The sequence below is a fragment of the Melanerpes formicivorus genome, unplaced genomic scaffold (assembly GCF_026170545.1).
Source record: "Melanerpes formicivorus ecotype bairdi unplaced genomic scaffold, bMelFor1.0.p_v2 SCAF_37, whole genome shotgun sequence".
Classification (NCBI taxonomy): domain Eukaryota; kingdom Metazoa; phylum Chordata; class Aves; order Piciformes; family Picidae; genus Melanerpes; species Melanerpes formicivorus.
In genome coordinates this window covers 4,994,991-5,013,585 of record NW_027142389.1, presented here as the reverse complement: position 1 = coordinate 5,013,585, position 18,595 = coordinate 4,994,991, and the positions used below count along the sequence as shown (strand labels likewise).

At 41.4% G+C, this 18,595-nt stretch overlaps 1 protein-coding gene across 2 annotated transcripts in view; it reads left to right on the top strand.

Annotated features, from left to right (window-relative positions):
- Positions 1-38: 38 nt before the first annotated feature.
- The window catches only part of CHM (CHM Rab escort protein), a 61,135-nt gene continuing 42,578 nt past the window's right edge, over positions 39-18,595 (top strand). Inside the window, exons 1-2 of one of the 2 annotated variants that reach the window (XM_068157664.1) lie at positions 39-126; positions 10,440-10,506. In XM_068157664.1, coding sequence (XP_068013765.1) covers positions 78-126; positions 10,440-10,506 — 116 coding nt within the window. In that variant the 5' untranslated portion in view covers positions 39-77. Of the gene's footprint in view, positions 127-262; positions 597-10,439; positions 10,507-18,595 lie in introns of those variants that run through there. The other variant, XM_068157663.1, reaches the window with a different exon arrangement.

Genomic DNA, 18,595 nt, shown 5'->3' with positions numbered 1-18,595 from the left:
CCAGCAGCCCCGCCGGAAGGCTGCCGGCGGCAGCGCCGGTTCCGCCAGCGCCGGGGACGTGACGTGTCCCTCCCGAGATGGCGGACAACCTGCCCTCCGAGTTTGATGTGGTGGTGATAGGCACCGGTAGGAGACGGCGCGGTGCTGGCGCGGGCAGGGGCCGGGGGAGGCAGCGTCGGGGGGGCTGAGCGGGTGGTGCCAGAGCGGCGGTGCCCGAGGGACGGCAGCGGGGAGACGCAGGGCAGAGCGGGCGGCTGAGGGAGGGCCGGGCTGCGTGTGGGGGGGGGGCTTGGTGCTGTCCTGGGGCTGCTTGTGGTTGCCGAGGGTACCTGTGGGGACAGCTCTGCTCCAGTGTCCCGGGTACTCCCAGGCTGTGGTATGTGCTTCTATTAAAACTTGCATGACAGGATGCTTAGGGATGGCACGGAGGCACTGTAATGTGAGGCTTTAGGGGGTCTCCATGCACCCTTTGAGCCGTTCAGGGCACCTTCTGCCTCCGCACACCTAAGATGAAGTGGTCCCTCAGCACTTTATGAAGCTTTGTGTGACTCAGTCCTGGCAGCCCGTTCTCCTGAAGCACCTTCCTGTTTGCCGAGGTCAGTTTCATGCTCCCTGAGTAGTTCGGAAAAGCCAAGCCCCGTGTTATTGTAGTTTATGTGGTGTATGCTGATAATAGCTTTTTATTTTGTTAAATACAAGAACTTTTACAAGCTGGTTTGGTTTTTTCCCTAATCTCTCTGCCTGTTTACACATAACCCTAAACTTTGTTTGCCTCCTCCGTGTAACAGTACGTTTGTCAGTATGTGGACCAATCTAAGGCTGAATGATGGCACAGAACTACCAGCACTTTCCCTACCCTATACAAATGCCTCCTGTTTCCTGTTCAGGTGAATAACCATGGGGAACTGAAGCATACTACAACACTACAAGATAAATTTTAAAGTACTCCTGCCTGCCTGCTTGCCTGCCTCATTGAAATAGATTCCTGTTTTGTAGAACATGGTGACGGTGGCCTCCGTTGGACGGATCTGGATAAGCCCTCCACCTTAAATTCAGCATTGAACTCCAGCCTTAAAATGTTCATAATACATTGCTACTGATAGGCCCCAAATTTTCACTTGGATTTTGTTTGCATTTATGAAGAGCTCCCACAGTCGCTTCAGGATGTTGGTTGGAGCACAAAAGGGAAGATACTTTTCAGTGTTGCTGCTTCCCAAGTGCAATGGAGAGCTGTGTTTTGGAAGTTAACTAAAATGTCACATAGTGCCCTTCAGATTTAAGACTACTTTTCTATCTATTTTCAACAGAATGAGTGAGTTTCTTGATGTACTCACTGTCTTCAGTGGTTACCAGACATCAGTAATCCCTTTGCAGTGTGTGTACAATTCTTCAAAGCATTTCTGATTTAGTTCTGCAGTTTGAGATAAATTATAAAAATGTTCTCCCCATTCTTGACCTTAAGTCTATTAAAAATGCAGAGGTAAGGTTCTTGAGCAAATTAAGAGATCCCTTCTCTCTTCTTAACCACGTTGTATGGAGTGGAAGCCCTACTGATGAATCTGACTTTTTTAATGCACGTTCAGATTTGTGGATACTTTGAGTGTGTGAGAAGAATGACAAATAATGAAAGGCTGAAGTACCAAATTAAAAGGTGGAAACTCTTTGAGCTAAATTCTTCCTTTCGACTCTTGCTGTATTTGGTGGTGGTGTGGATTTGTAGTAAAGGATGTGGGGGTTTTGCCCACCTGTAGACAGTAGTGCCCTAAGTCACATCACAATCTCCAGAATTCTCCATTTTAGGAATTATTTTATCTTATTTTTGCATTCCTTTTACCTAAGAACATAAGTGGTGACTAACACTGACTGAGTGTTTTGTTTAGTCTCTATGAAGTTTACCACTATGGAAGATTATTCAAAGTAAAGCTGTCATTTCTTGTCTTCTGGGAAGTGACTCCTGAGGGAATGTTTCAGCCTTGTCTTTAACTCACTCTTCTAATGCTGTGACCAGTGTGAGTGTACCTGTGGATGTTTAATTGTCATGTTGCAGGAACTAGAATGTTTGTGTTAATGATCTTTTTATCTGCATGGTAGTGATTGCATTCCTTCCTCCATGTGTAGCCTTTTTCTGTTTTTATAGTTTGTGCATCTGTTAATTTTAGTAATTAGACTGAATGTTAACATTAGATTTGAATTTGTTTTTATTTCAGGCTCATTTAGCTGTTTCTCTGTAGTACCTCACACTAACTTTTAGTCCTCAGTGCTGCATGTAATGGTTAGGTTCAAATACTTCATCAATATTAGGCTGGATATTAGGGAGAAATTGTTTACAGTGAGGGTAGTGAGACACAGGAACAGGTTGCTCAGGAAGGTCATGGATGTCCCCTCCTTGGGGGTGTTCAAGGCCAGGTTGGTGAGGTCTTGATCAATCTGGTCTGGTGGAAGGTGTCCCTGCCTATGGCAGGGGGTTGAAGCTGTATGAGCTTTAAGAACCTTTCCAATCCAAACCATTCTATGAATATGAATGTATGAATATTTCTATGGGGAAAGTAATTCAGTTACTGGAAAAACTGCTTTTGCTTAACCAGATCAAACATTTTCTTGTGTGGACAAGTGCAGAGCAAGATGTATGTGTAGCACAAGATTACAAGTCCTGGCTGGGTTCAGCAGCAAAATTTCCATCAGTATCATAGAATTTACATCCATAGTTCTGAAGAAAACTAGATTACTCTCACCACTTTCTCATTGTATGGGATCTCGAGGCTTTCAGTGGCAACACAACATGAGAACTGAAGCTGTTACAATGCTGTTGTTTTCTTTTCTACCCCATTTTTGTTGCAGTATTGAAGGCACTCTTTTCTTGCCCACCAAGCCTCTCCTCTCCCTGCTGTCTGAATATAGTACTGTGGTCAAGTTACTCACCAACCAAACAGAAATGGATTTATTGGATGGTTCTCTGCCAAAGCAGATAATTGTGCAGTATCATTAATCCTCAAAGCAGATCTGGTATTTTGGAAGGTCTCTTCTTTGGAAAGGGATACTAAGTGATTTTTGTTTGTCTAAAAGCCTTGTAGGATCTGGGTTTGGAACGCTGGCCTAAGTGCTCCCTGGAGGAGTGAGAAGTGGGCATTAGTCATGTTCATTTAAATGAGTTCATTATTGATAAGCTTTTGCAGGGTCAACTTTTAAGTCAGTGCAGGCATTAAAATGGTAGTGCATTGAGAGTGAGAGGGAACATTATGAGTTCTTTGATAAATATCTCAAAAAGAAGGCTTCTATTTGAGAATGACACTCAGAGCTAGGAGTCAATGGCAGAACTTTTGTGTTTAAGCAGCTGTCAAATGGAAAGATTGATAAGCAAAACATTCAGTAGTGATGACTTTGTGGCAGAAGCCACTCTAAGTGCAAAGCTTTGCAATGTGGCTGTGCATGTTTGTAAGTGGTGTGGGTAAGGATGCAAAGTCATCCGTAACTTTGAACTTCTTCAGTTCATTGAGTTATATTTGAACTTGATGGGGCCCTGAGCAGCCTGATCCAATTAAAGATGCACTTGCTCACTGCAGCAAGGTTGGACAAGAGGAGCTCCAAGAGTCTGTTCCATTCTGTGATTCTATGATACTCTCTTTTAACTTCTGAAACTTGTCTCTGGTACTCCAGAAGGCCTGTATGAACTGCTGCTGAAGTTGTCCAGGATGTGGCTCTTTAAAAGGTGGCTGTAGTCACAAGTTTGGCTGCCAGTAATTCTGATTTTTTTTTCTGAAAAGGAGTTATTCTTTATAAAAGCAGTCACAGTAAATTTTCTAGTTCTATGCAATTTTCTTTCCATTCTGGTTTTCAGTGGTTATAAATAACACATGAAATGACTTTCAAGGTAGAAAGCAGGAATCCATTTTGAAATATTCTATAAAATAAAGAGTGATTTATGGTTTCATATGATTTTGGCTGAAAGCACTCGGGCTTTGCCAGGTCATCAAAGTCCTGTCAGGAGAATGCATTATTTATTGTTCCATATACTGGGAGTGGTGTAAGTACTTTATGTTTATCTTATGTAAGCATAGTATTAGGAAAAATCACTTCCAGATATTTAGAACATATACCTTGAAAAGCTAACCTCACTCTTATAGCTGTGGATTAGGAAGTTAGCACTGAAGACTGATTTAAAAAATAAATAAATTGGGAAAGGTGTAATTCTGAATGGTTTTATTGTTGCAGGACATTTTTAGGATGTACTTAAAATGTTTTCTGGTACATCTTCTGGACTGATACTTTGGTTATATTATCTGATATAAATGCCCAAGTTGTCAGTGTACATCAGCAGCTCCTTAGAGTTCTGCAACAAAAGCTGAATGGAAAACCAGCTGAAGATGTATTTTTTTATAGAACCATAGAATCATTCAGGTTGGAGAAGACCCTTGAGATCATCAGGTTCAACTATTAACCCTACCCTACCATGTTCCTCACTAAAACATATAGCTAAGAGCTGCATCTAAATGGTCTTTAAACGCATCCAGGGGTGGTGACTCAGCCACCTCCCTGGGCAGCCTGTCCAATGCCTGACCACACTTTCAGAGAAAAGATTTTTCCTAATGTCCAGTCTAAACCTACCCCGGTGCAGCTTGAGGCTGTTCCCTCTTCTTCTATCATTAATTACCTGTGAGAAGAGACCAGCATCAACCTCTCTATATTGTCCTTTCAGGTAGTTGTAGAAGGTGATAAAGTCTCCCCTCAGCCTCTTTGTCCTCAAACTAAACAGTCCCAGTTCCCTCAGCTGCTCTTCATCATTCTCTGGGCCCTCACCAGCTTACTTGCTCTTTGCACCTGCACCTCAGTATCCTTCTTGTGTTGAGGTGCCCAAAACTAAACACAGCACTTGAGGTGTGGCCTGTGGCTGCCCAGAGGGCCTGGTGAGCCTGACCTTGAATATCTCCAGGCATGGGTCCTCAACTACCTCCCTGGACCCTCACGATACAGAACTTGTTCCTAACATCTAATCTGAATCTGTTCTTCTCTGATTTCAAACCATTGCCCCTCGTCCTGTCACTGCAGGCCTTTGCAAACAATCCCTCTGCAGCCTTCCTGTAGGCCCCCTGCAGGTACTGGAAGGCTGATGCTGGGTCTCCCTGGAGGCTACTCTTCTCCAGGCTGAACACCCCCAGCCCCCTCAGTCTGTCCTCATAGCAGAGGTGTTCCAGCCCCCTGATCATTTTCATGGCCCTCCTCTGCCCCTACTCCATGTCCTTCCTGTGTTGAGGGCACCAGAGCTGGACACAGCACTCCAGGTGAGGTCTCACCAGAGCAAAGTGGCAGAATCAGCTCTCTCCATCTGCTGGCCACACTGCTTTTGATGCTGCCCAGGCTGCCACTGGCCTTCTGGGTTGCAAGCTCACATTGTTGGCTCATTCTGATACTAATAGCAGAGTTTTAGGACAAAGGATCATAGAATTAGGGGTTGTGTCCAGCTTCTCATCCACCAGCACCCCCAAATCCTTTTCCACATGGCTGCTCTCAGTTTTTTCTTTCCCCAGCCTATACTGATATCTAGAATTGCCCTGACCTAGATGCAGGACCATGCAGTTTGCCTTATTGAACCTCATAAGATTCTCCTCAGCCCACCCCTCTAGCCTGTTCATATATGTGATTTAAGGGGATGTACTTACTTAGGTAATATTTGTTTATATAAAAGTACACAAATATGTCTCTTTGAAATTTACCCTTCTGCTGGAGGGTAGACCTCTAACTGTGGTAAGTAAAGCTGCTGCTTCTTTCCTTCCTTGCTTCCTCTGCACCACTCCTTGACAGTTGTTAAGAAAAAAACCAAATTGTTTGTACTGTTGCTCAGAGTCAGAGCTGCAGCCTGCTCGGCAGGAACAGCTCTCTTCAAGGGATTACCAGGATTCACCTCCCTCAATGTCCTCTGGCTGTATCAATTTTAATTAGCTACCTTTAGCTTAAAACATTATACACAATAAGTGTTTCAACTTTGATTGCAATCAAATGATAAAATGCCTTTGAAGTTCTGTGTGTACCAAAAGCACACCATGGGGACTGTATAGTGAGCTTCTCCAGAGTCACTGCTCTTCTTAGGAGTTCAGATACAGCAAAATTTATTGCACTTGGTCAGCTGTCTGACTCCTGGAGATTGTTTTGAAATTGTCTTTGTTCCAGCATTTTTAATCTACTTTTCTTCCACATTTTATATTATGAAAAAGCCACTTGTGATTTATTTAGTAGATGCAGAGCAGCAAATGAAACATTTAAACAGTTTCAAGATGAATCTTGTGCGATTCAGTAAAAGCTTATCAGCTGGATGACTGGGAACCAGTTTGCAGTGTAGGACTCAGGAACCAAGATGCTTCCACACATCAGAAGCTGTTTAGTTTATAAACTGCTTGGGGCAGGGGATGCATCCATTTGAAGTCGGCTGCAGAGGCGGTGCGTCACAGTCTCGCATATCGCTGCTGGTGGGAAAAGACACAACGTGTAAACCTGAGGTGAATTAGTGATTACACAGAGGTGAATTACAACTTTTCCTTATTTTCTAAAGATTTAAAAATCAGTTAGCTTTGAAAGCTGAAGAGATGAGTTTTCTATCTCAGCAGTTGTCTCCAATTTGAATTTTGCTGTGTTGAAACTAAAAGCAGAACTGGTGTCGTGATAAGGGTATGTGGTGTGGAGCTGAGTCCTCTGTGTCTTGCTTATTTACTTGTAAAACATTATTCTTCAAAATGAAAGTGTGGTTGCTTTTACTTCATAGGGAAGGTCCAAAAAATTCACGTAATGGAGATTTTCTTGGTCAGAGGTTGCTGAAAACAACCAGGTATAGTCTTCAAGGTCAGCTTGCAGCAGCCATGTGTGTAAAGATTTATTGAGATTAATCTGCCTCTTATGTATCTGAGAAGGCTATAATAGAGGTAGTGCTTAGACAGCTGGCAGTGAAAAGTAGTGGCATCCAAAATGGACTGTATTCTTCATCATAAGAGTGTCATGAGCCTCGTGTTCATACTGCCTGCTTGCTAGATTGCTTCATTCTGGTGATGCAACTGTATCTGGTACGGTCCTGGAATCTCTGTCAGCAGAGATTGCCAGAGAAACAGAAAGGTTTGTAGGGCCTGCTTCTTTTTGTCCATGCTGAAGTGAGCCATGCTGCTGCACTGTTTGTGAGTCTGATTAGAGCCAGTTTGTTACAATATAATCAGCTTGTGATTATTTTTTCTCAGTGTCTTTCCAACAGGACACAAGGAGTCCAAGTACAGAGGGATAAGTCTGTAAGCAGCACTCCTTCTGGACCCATACTGGATTTAGGGGTTGATTCATTTTGACTGTGCACTTGTATTTCAATGAAGCATTATCACAGATTGGCAGTGTAGGTGTCAAGAAGTATCTATGAAATACTACTTATTGGAACATGTTAGTGACCCAGAGATCACTAATGAGTAAAATCTCTAATTTTATACTTATTTTTATATCTGTCTGCAGATGTAATGCTCTGTTTCATTGAAATTTGAAGTGGATGTTTCCTTGAGCAGTCCAGAGAGGCTAATTTACCTAATACTGCATCTGATGAATGGGGGTTAGCAAGTGGAGAAAGAAGGCAATGGCTTTAAGGAATGATGATAGAGATTTCAACTAGTATTAATCAGTCCTCCTTCACGAAGGAAAAACTCTTTATCTTTCTTTTTGCTGGGAAGAGAAATGAGGTGCAGGACAATTTAACCTAATGCAAATATTTCATGTGTAAGCAATCTAAAGGGAGATATGAAAGGGCCAGGAAGCACAGAAAGTGTTTATACTTCTTGATAACAAGCACTGCTATTTCTGAATTGATTCTGCCTCAAATACCAGGAACTTCTCAGTCAGCACATTAAATGGATGCAAGGATTCCACAGACTCTTTACTCTACTATGTAAATCCCTTTTATGCTGCCAGATGTTTATAACATACTGAAGTCTGGATCTGTCACTCCTTTCTTGTGGCTGGGTCATGTGATTCCTATTCAGACTTCTTATTTCCTGCTAATATCATTGCAAATTTGTGAATTGTCTGGATTTGGAACCTTATTTCAGAAAATGGTCCAGTGCAGTAGCCTTGCAAATACAATCCAATGTGATGTGCTGTGTTTTGCTGTAACTAACGTGCATAAGAGCTTACAAGGCAAATGTGGTTAATAGTAATTATACCAGAGGGCAGATCTCTTGATGAATTGGTAATTTGCTGACTGATTTTGATAGCTGTGCAGTCTTTAGAATTTTTAATGATTATTTTTTTTAGTACCTGCCTGCTCAAAGACAAACATCATGAGTGACACAGGTTGTAGTGCTAAGTCCTACATCCATTAAGCTGGCAAAATTTGAAGCTGACTGTTCTCCAAGAGGGATGAATGGCAGGAAGTGTTAGAATAATCCTTTGTGAGAAAAACAGCTGAGAGATCCCCAGCTTTACTTACTCATTAGGAGCAAGTGAAACTTCAGAATCAATAGTAGGGGTACAGCCTTTCCCCTGCAGTCACTTGAATTCTGTGACAAAATCACTGTCCTCACACCAAACTGTGAGCCAGAGGTTCTGGAGTCCGCTCTGCCCTGTAGCAAGGGTCTGAACATGTTTCTAAATTGGAATATAATCCTCCTTAGAGGTTTTGACAAATCAGCATTCAGAAAAGTGTTTCCAAGTAGGAGCAGCTCATAACAAGAATATATTCCTTTGTTACAGAATAGTCCCAAGGGGACCTATTTGCACAACTGTGTGAGCATCCTTAGGAGACAGGTCAGCCTCAGGTGCTGTCGTTAAATACATCTCTACCGTTTCTCTAAGGAGACTTTCCCAAGTTAGTTGATTTTATTTGGGTAGAGAGGAACTCTAAATTGCAATGGGCTGTTTGCCAAAGTCTTCTTTCTTGGAAAAGGCTTTTGGAAGTAACCACCATGCAGTCCAGACTACCTATAGTAGGAATAACTTGCATTTAACAAAGCTGCCTCTGCTTCGTGTGCTTTTATTTCTGCTGGGAAAGAGAATTTAGAAAGTGACTTCAAGGCACAGTCCTATTTCTGTGGTTTACCAGGGTTTTGTCACATAAGAATAAGTGATGTCTTGCTCCATCACATTGTTGCAAGAGCCCCTCCACAAGCTAAGATGCATGGGCCTTGCCTTTCTTGCACTTTCTCATTCTGTTGCCAGTGGGTACTCGGGGGGCCAGAGTATCTTGCAAGGAAAGGATTGGTGAAGAAAATTGATACCAGCTTTCAAGAGTGAGGAAGCTAATTCAAGGAACAATTTCATCCAAGGTTAATGGAAGAACAGACCTCCAACACAGTATCAATTGGATCAAGCTTAAAGCAATCAGTTATGCCCTAGTAGCTATAACTCCAGTCCTGGTCAGTCAGGCAATGCTGGGGATGTTTTACAACATTTTCTCAGTGGCTTTTATCAATAAGGAAAGGGAAACAAGTTTCTCAGTTCCATTTCTAGAGTAATATTGCCTGGGCCCAAATGAGGGAAAGAAAACCTTTTTCAGGACCTACAAGGAAAATTGTAGTTGTAGATTCTGTTCCAGATAGTTTATAGATGGAGAGAAATGAGAGGTCCATACAAACACTTTTGGAGGACAGCTGAGTGTGGAATTGCTCTCACATAATAAGGCAGTGTACATCCAAGGTCTTGTGATAGTTCTGAAATGTCTGCTGCAGTTGCATATTTTCTCCTTGTCTCTCTTCAGAGTTGCCTGCATTTTGAGTTCTCACCTCCAAAAATTCAGCTCTAAAGATTTATCAACTGGTCTGTGAACCAAATGTCCCAGGACCTGATGGAGCTGTTCATCCTGTTTTCTACCCCTAGAGATTAATTTCATAATAAACCTTCTCTTGTTGTGGAAAGTCAGCAATGCAAAAACTGTTGTAACTTGTTTTATTGATTCAGAAAGGGACTGGTTTGCTTGGGCTTTTTGTAATCAATCAGAATAGTAAATGAAAAAATTGCAGGGAAGTGGTAGCTGTTTTCCCAGAAGATTTGTCACTCCTGTCTTAAACCCCCTTCCTTGTGTCACTACAAACATTGATACTTGGGAACTACCCACCCCTCCATGGCCTGCTGAAAACTGACCAGCTGCTTCATGTGGGAGGAGGTCAGTACTGACTGAAGATAAGGGTAGAGAGGTTGAACCTCTTTGTTTTGATGGTTGTGTTTACCTTTGTTGCCTTAAAGAGTTCATGGAAATGTGGTTCTGTGTGTCCAAGTCCTGCTAGGTGCTTTCTAGACTGCATTTCACATTCTAGAATTAATAGACTGGAGTAACCACCTACTATTACTTGTTCCTGTCTCTCTGAGTGCTGAATTGTCCTTAATACCCTGTTAGAGCCCAAGAGCTTTTTATTCTGGGCAAGTGAAAACTGATACAATATTTTTTACTCTATCTTGGCATACTAAGTTGTAAAACTTGCATGTTCTTTTAGGTTTGCCTGAATCTATTATTGCAGCAGCATGTGCCAGAAGTGGCCAGAGAGTTCTTCACGTGGATTCGTAAGTTGCTCCAATGCTTTTCCTTTTAAAGAGTTAAGCTGTCTAGAAATATATCTGTGTTCATGTCAGTTCAGGACTTGTCTTCTGTTCAGCTGGCATCAAGTAATCCTAAACTTCTGTCTCTACCTTACTTTTGGGATGTTATTTCCAGCAATATAACAGGCAAGTTTTGCATGCCAGCTCAGTATTTTGGAACATCAGTGATGTGGTCAAGGATGCTGGTGATGGCTCCTTCTTTCACACAGGCAGCAATGATTACAGCTTTGCTGCCCTTTGCTATCATTCCTGACAGTAATTATTCCATTCTGTTTGTGTGAGAATTTTAACCTGAGCCACTATAATTTAACAACAAAATGTTTTTCTAGTGTCTCCTTTGTATCAGTTGCCATTGCCTACAGAAGTTAATAGGATTCTAATTTATCAGAAAGAAGGCAAGTGAAACCTAGCTGATAAGGCAGAAGATGAACACAGCACTCTGTGTTTGCTGTCTTTGCTCTATCCCATGCTAAATCAGTTTGTAGGAAATCTGTTGGTTCAGAAAGTACTTCTGCTGCTCTTTGAAGCAGAAGGATTTGTTGAAGCACTTGTGCCATATTTCACTGCATCCTTTGAAAAGAGGAACATTTTCATTTACTTTTCTTTACCAATTAGCCCAAGCTAGGAATGGGTTTGTGAGCTGTGTAAGTATCCACTGCCATGCACACTGCTTTTCAGAACAGTGTAGGATCTTTCTGCCTTGTCTCGTTTGCACACCTGCTCAGCAAAATTTAGCAGCGTGACTCAAGTCTAGAGCTCTTGTTTCTGAGGCAATCTTGAGTTCAAGTGCTGGAGCCTCAGCTGACCAAGACAAAGTGTTAAAATATCCATCTGTGCCATCTAGCACTTCAAAAGGCTTTTTTCTCATCACTCTTTGAACATGACTGGTCATTAGTAAGCAGCTTTTGAGGCAGCTTCACTCTGTGTTTTTCTAGACGATAGCATGCAGAATGTTAGGGTTGGCAGGGACCTTGAAAGATCACCCAGTCCAACACCCCTGCCAGAGCATGACCATGTAGAGCAGGTCACACAGGGCCACATCCAGGTGGGTTTTGAAAGTCTCCAGAGAAGGAGACTCCACAACCTCTCTGGGCAGCCTGCTCCAGGGCTCCAGCACTCTCACAGTGAAAATTTTTTTCTTCATGGTCATGTGGAACCTCCTCTACTCCAGCTTGCACCCATTGTCTCATGTCCTGTCACTGGACATCACCGAGCAGAGCTTAGCTCTGTCCTCTTGATGCTGCCCTTCACATCTTCATAAACACAAGTGAGGTCACCCCTCAGTCTCCTCTTCTCCAGGCTAAACAGACAGCCCTTCAAAGGGCCCATTCACATTTCATACATTTATTTCTAGTTTGCAATCATACCAGTTTCAAAATCTGAAAGACTGGGCAACTAACTGGATGGCACCAAATGCGATTTGCAGTTGCTCAATGTGCCCACAAAGTCTCTGGCTTCCTCTCTAGGGCTGGAGCGAGGAGAGTTGATGCCAGCAGTCCGTAGTTGTTGTCAGCAGAGGGTATTTGGGTTAAGTCATCTTAGTGAAACTTCAGCACTATGGACTACTCTCAGAACCGCTGAAAAATCCTAGGAACTGTAAGGAAAAAAGTCCTGAAATGGGCTGATGCTGTATTTTCCACTAGGATAGCTCACAGCTAGGCAGAGCTTGATGCTCCATGTTTAGTGTTGAAACCCAGACAGCTCCCATGGTTGTAATAACTTTAAAGGAAGTTGCAGCTACGTGGTACTAATACAGAGCTTACTAGAAAGACCTCATGCATAATGTGTAAGGGTAAGTTAATTTCAAACATTGATTCAGTAATTCTGATGTTAACTTTTGAATTGCTACCCAAAATGTTTAAAACTTTGTTTCAGAATAAGCAGCTCTAAAATGAATAAAGTTATGTTTGGATTTTTAGCTTGATGCATCTCTTACCAATAGACTGCTGTGAATTTGCTAAATGAGCCACTTCTGTTATTTCAATTTTTCATATTCATTGGCTATTAAAGTCTGCAATAATAGTTAGTCACTGGAACTTTGATTTCTTTCCCCCATGCTTATTTTTAGCTAAGATGAAGAGCCTCTCCGAAAGCTCCCCGAAGCAGGCAATTACAACTGTGGAATACAGATTTTGTTTATTACTGTTTTCACTTAAATATGCTCATTTACATTCACACATGCTTTTGTTTTTGTGAGGAGAATGAAGGCTTCCACGTCTGGTTCCTTTCTCCTGTGGAGTTGTTTCCCATCTCTAGTGCAGGCTAAGGTCAGAACACAGTGTTCTTAGCAAGGTGTTCTTCCCTCACGTTAATAGTTGCTGGTTTAGTTGGTGGGTGTGCTCACTGAATCATGGTCTGGAATCCATACTGTGGCAAAGAAAATCAGAAATGTTTATACTGTACAACTCCTTCCCCATTACAGGGAAGCATTTCGAGCCATCTGCTTTGTGTGTTTAAGTGAGTACTCCTGCAAAAAAAAGCCTACCAAAGCCAGCAGAAACCCCCCACCCTGCTGCCATTTGAATTTCAAGTGAAAAGTTAAGTCTTAGAAAGCTTGCCAGAGATTCATCTGAGCTAAAACATTGGAATTTTTTTCTGCTCTGTGTCTAGTTTAATAGACAGGGTTTCTAGGTGGGTTTTCAGCAGGTAACACTAGATTCTCAAATTCATCACCAAAACCATTCTTTATATGCAGAATCTCACCTTGTAACAAGATCTTGTTCTTCATGGTCATGGGTTTGATTTTTTTTCAGAGTATAATAAAAGAAGCTTTGGGGTTACTGAGATCCTTGTTTGTGTCAGATGTGCTGCTTTGACTAATCTTTGGTTCTCTGCAAAGCTCTCAGTGAAGTTAAGCACAAGGTATAGAAAACTTCCCTAGATGAAGTCTTTGTTTATAGTTTGCATGCACTCATTACCTTGTGTACATTGTTTTATTGCTTTTAATCTCCAGCCATGTTTGCATTTATCATAATATACTGCCTAGGTGATTATGGAAGATACTTTTGAAGTGGTCTATTATAAAATACTAAGTTCTAAGTTTGATTTATAAACACTGTCCAAGCATTGCCATCAACAGTAGCTAATCTTATTCAAAATAGTTACTTCACTGCAGTGTTGCCATAAATTCCTGTAGCCTAATTTTAAACTGAAGTTAGCTTCTGCCAAATAGTAATTGAAGGAGCTCTATTTCTCTGTGCCAGCTATCTGTCTCAATAAACGTAAAATCTGTGGTTCTTTTCAGGGAGCTACATTTACTGTAGATATTAATGAGCTGTTGACATGTGAAATTTCAAGGATATTTGTTAAGTGATTTAGAAAAGTAATTTGCAATTTAAAATGTGGAGATTGGCACTTACTTTAAACTGGAAGTTGCTGCAGAAAGGTAGATCAAGACTGAAAGTAGATTGCTTGAAGTGAATCTTCTTCCCATACTAATTGTTAATACGGGTAGGACTTTGGGCTGATGGCTTGCTGACTTTTCCACTTCTAGTCCTTTACTTATTTGCCTCTTGTAATTATCTACCTATATTTATGTGCTGGTTGGGTTACTGAGGATGGGGCAGTGAGAGGTGAGGTGTGTTTAGCTACATTTGGATTTGATTTTCAGCATCTAGAATCTAGCTTTTGTAGGCTATGGTATTACTGTCCACAGCCTTCCTCACCAACTTACTTGCCTTTCCATGTAGAGTTTAATTCAAAGGCAAGGGAGTGTCAGCAGGCAGGGTTTTAACTCCCCTTTTATGCCCAGTTTTCTCTGTGTACTTCTCATGTCTTAGTTCTTGACATCTGGTGCTTTTTTGATTTTTGACCTGACTTTGTCTGTAGAGTACTTAGGTGTTCCTTGAGTACTGAACTCTTTTACCTGAGCTTCCAAAAGGACACTGGGTACCTCTGCCTGCCCCCTGCAAATATCTGCTTTTATAGTTGGTTTCACTTCTGCTAGACAACCTGTCTTACTTTTTCCAGAACTTGTAAAATATATAATGTAATGCAGCCTGTGTCTTCACAGAGCTTTCCTTTTGATCCTTAACTTCTGTGAAGCGAGGTAGCTGTGTTGGTACAGGAACCAGAGCAATTGCTTCTTAAGAAAAGGTTGCTTCTTAGGGCAATTCCTTGCAAGAAAAAGAAAGGACTTAACTTTCAGTAAGGAAACCTAGGCAGAAATTCTTTGTCCTGGTGTCTGTTGACCTCTTTTTGAAACAGCTGGTTTTATTTTCATTTTGTTCTGGACCTGGTCTCACAGCAAAGGTAATAGAGGGTAAAACATGGTCTCAGCTGGTCTGTGATAATTACCTTTGGTCATGTTCCTATTCCAGGACATAATCTAATGCACAAGTGACTGTCACCATCACCCTTCTATTGAGCTGAAAGATCTCAAAAGCTGTTTGGGGTTAAACCCTCCCTCTTGAAGGCAAGGAAGTCTAATACAATTTCATTCTCCTAAACACAATTGCTGTGTTGGAATGGGAATTTTTAATGCATGTGACTGTGTGCTTAATAGGTAGCATGTGAAAAATTATGGGCTTGAAACAGTAGTCATGTTGTGTTCAGATCCTTACAATTGATGTGGCAGTAGCTCCCTTTGCAAGCGACAGCTACTCTGATGGGTCAAGACTTCCTTCTGAAAGACCAGACACAGGATGGACACATCGAGGCAGCTCTGGGGAGCAATCATGAAGCATCAGCAGCTTTTCTTCAGCCATCACCAGCTTTGATTGTTGTACCATGGCTGTTATGACATGCCACTGAGAAGGGTCATCTTCTTACCAAGTGTGGTCCGTGAAGTGCTTTTCCTGTTCGTGCTTATTTTACTTGTGTATCTCATGCTCTCAAGAGTGTTCAGGTTCTCAAACTGTAGGCTGTCTTCAAAAGGACATGTTAACTATTCTCTTGCTTTGGATTCCAAGGATTTTAATTAGTTGGAAGCAATTTGCAAATTCAGAGTTCTGGACAGGGATTTGCTAATTCTTACAAAGTCTTCGTAGAAATAATGGAGTTAGTAACTGAGAAAAAAACCAAACCAAAATAAACCCCCAACAGCTATTGTAGAAGAGAGAATTAAGCTCTTTGCAGAGGGAAAGCTGCACTTGGGCTACATTGTCAGACCTGTTCAAAAATGGCTTCAGCAGCTTTGCTGTTTGCTCTGAACTACAGATTTCAGATCTGCAAAACGTGCCCTAAAAGCAGCAGTGTTTTAATTCATAGGAAAATCCAGATAAGGCAAGAGAAGTTTTGATCAAATGTCATCTAGGGAATAATGAATGCTAGAAGAAAACATCTGTGCTCTATCTGACTTGGTAGAAAAATTAGTTTTTAACACTGCAGTTATACTTTCAAAATGTTTCATGTTCTTACTTAGAGGATAATTGAATTATAAGCCTAAAAAAGGGAGAGAATATCCATCTTTGTAGTTTGCTAATACAGCAAGAGAGGAGAGGAGCTTAGTCCCTGAGATTTTGGGACGATATTTTAGCCTTAATTAGGCTTTGATCTTGACCACTACTTTAAGGAATTCCTCAATTCATCTTCAGGGCAATTATAGCAAAAATATTTGGTTTCAAAGAATGTCTCATTGTAAAACCATTAGTCAGCTCTTTGCACAATTCCTCTTGAAGATTTCTACTAAAAACTTTGCTCATTATGTCAGTAATCATGTTTGGTCTACCTTCTTTCTGTGTGTTTTCAGATGAGAAAATGAAGCAACTCCAATCCATCACATAATGCAGGGTAAACTCATTAAAATTCCAGGGGGCGAAAAAAAATCATCTGGAAATTGGTGCTTCAAGAGAAGATTAACATTTAAGGTGGTACAGCGTAACTGGGGAGAGGTGCTCAGATGCTAGTGGGAAGGAGGGACAGCTGTGATTCATTTTCTATTTGAGAAAGGCCAAACTGTCTTCTTAAAACTGATTGAGCTTCAGAAGAGCATTAGAGAGTGCTTTGTTGAAAAGATTGATTCACATCAGTGGTGATTAAAAAGGAAAGCAATTTCAAAGGCAGGTCCACCTGATGAAGGGAGGAATGCCTACATCAAAGGTGTGACAGCTCACAAATAAACTTTTGTAACTTTCAGTAAAAATAACACATTGATTTCTTTTACAGAAGGTTGTAAGTACTCTAAATATGCCTGAATTCGTAGTGGGGTGGATTCAGGAGACCCAGTCCTAACTCCAGGCAGGTGGTGTTGGTGATTTGTGATCAATGGCCTTGCTTACTCTGACAGCCAGATTGTATTCCATATTTAAGGAAGCTTGCAACTCAAGCAGTAGATTCCTTTAAAAAGTAATCTTCATGGCTGTGCCTTTTGGAAATGCCAGAGGTGGCAGCTAATAAATGGAGATTGAACTTTTTTTTAGTAGGATCTTAAGAAAAATCAAGAAATTAACCTGCACCACTCATAGCTAAAATGAAGCTGGAGATCATCATTGCATGCAACTATCAGCTACTGTTCTACAGGCTGAAATCTGACAGCTATTTCATGTAATGGGTTACCTCACTGCTTTGTATTCTGGGTGATACCAAATAGTGGTGCTTTGTACACCTCAGCCCTGTCATTCACATCATGAGGTAACTATGAACTCCTTTGTGCAGATGATTGGAGTTTCTGGCTGGCAACAGATTTGCAGCTGGCACTCTTCAGCTTTGAGTAACCATGTTTCAGGGTAGACTACCTGTGTTGTCTTGGTATGGAGCTGGTCCTCCCAGCTCGTGGCCTTAAATACCATACTCTGTTGTTGAAGCCACCTTTGTTCAGTGAATGCTGAATTTTGTTGTCTTTGCAGAAGATGTCCTATTTATGTTCTTCACTGTTGCCCTGCAGTAGCTGAAAGACTTTTTTAGGTCAGTTTCTAGTCAGGAGCAATTAGGGTTGTTTAGCAGACATCTGTCCTTCATATGCTAAGTAAGCACCATGGTACAGAGCATCACCCTCTGCTACTGTGTAGAGGCTGACACTCCTAATGAAGTCTTTGTCAGTGCAGATAAGCCTTGTCAAAAACATCCCATCTTAAACAGTAGAATCAAACCTGAATTTAATTTTTCAATTTCATCACACTATCTCTGCAGTTCAAAAGTGGAGGAGGTTATGATAAGATTCTAAGTTCATTTGATTTAACAGGCTTCACATTATTATGTAAAATGTAAACCCCATCTCCCTCCTTAAGTGTGGTTGGATTTTTTTAGTGCGTGTAAGAGCATGAGCTAGCCACTCAGGAGGGGGTTTTTGGTATCTTTCATGCTTCTGAAGTGCCAGCATACAGTACCAGAAAACTGAGTGAAATCCTGAACTGGTATTTTGGATATTTATTTTGCAAGAAGCAGGGAGTTTTCAAACTGTAATTGCTCTATTGTTATTCCTGTCAGAGTTGTTAAGAAGTTAAGATACATGATAACAAAAGCTAATTAATCCAGCTGGGGGTTAGAGAAATATTCTAAAAAGAGAGAGTGGAGACTTTCTTTGACTAACAGAAGAACTATTCATTTTCTGTGATTTGAAAGAAATAAAATAGTGCTTTTCAGGAAAGAAGGTGGCAAATAGAGACTGGGAAGTGCTTGAGGAGGTCTGATGGTTGTGTACAAATCAGCTCCTTTGGCTCCACCTACAGTATATGCAGTTCAATCAGAGTTTTGCCAGAGCATCTTAACAGCCTGCAATAAGCATAATCTGTTCTGTAAGCAGCAGTTAAATAACAGAGTGAACTTTCCTTTGTGTGCCATAATGAAAACCAGAGATGTTGTTTCTACTGTCTGGACCCAATTTCAGTTTGCTTAACCCTTCTGTGCTTAGTCACCTCATGAAGCACTGTTAGTTTAGAAATGGCATGCACTGCAGTTATGTTAAACTCCAGATTGGCTTCAGCTAGAAGCAGCCTGGCTGTACTCAGCTGATAAAGCCATTAGGTCCTGCCAGAACCTGGACCTGTGTGTGATAAGAATGCAAGAAATCTGAACTACCTTCTCTGAGAGCGTGGTTGAAACTGGCAGTCTTGTCTTGGCTCCACTCGTAAAGAAAGATGTCTGCTGTGATGTACCTGTGTGAGTTAACAAGTGT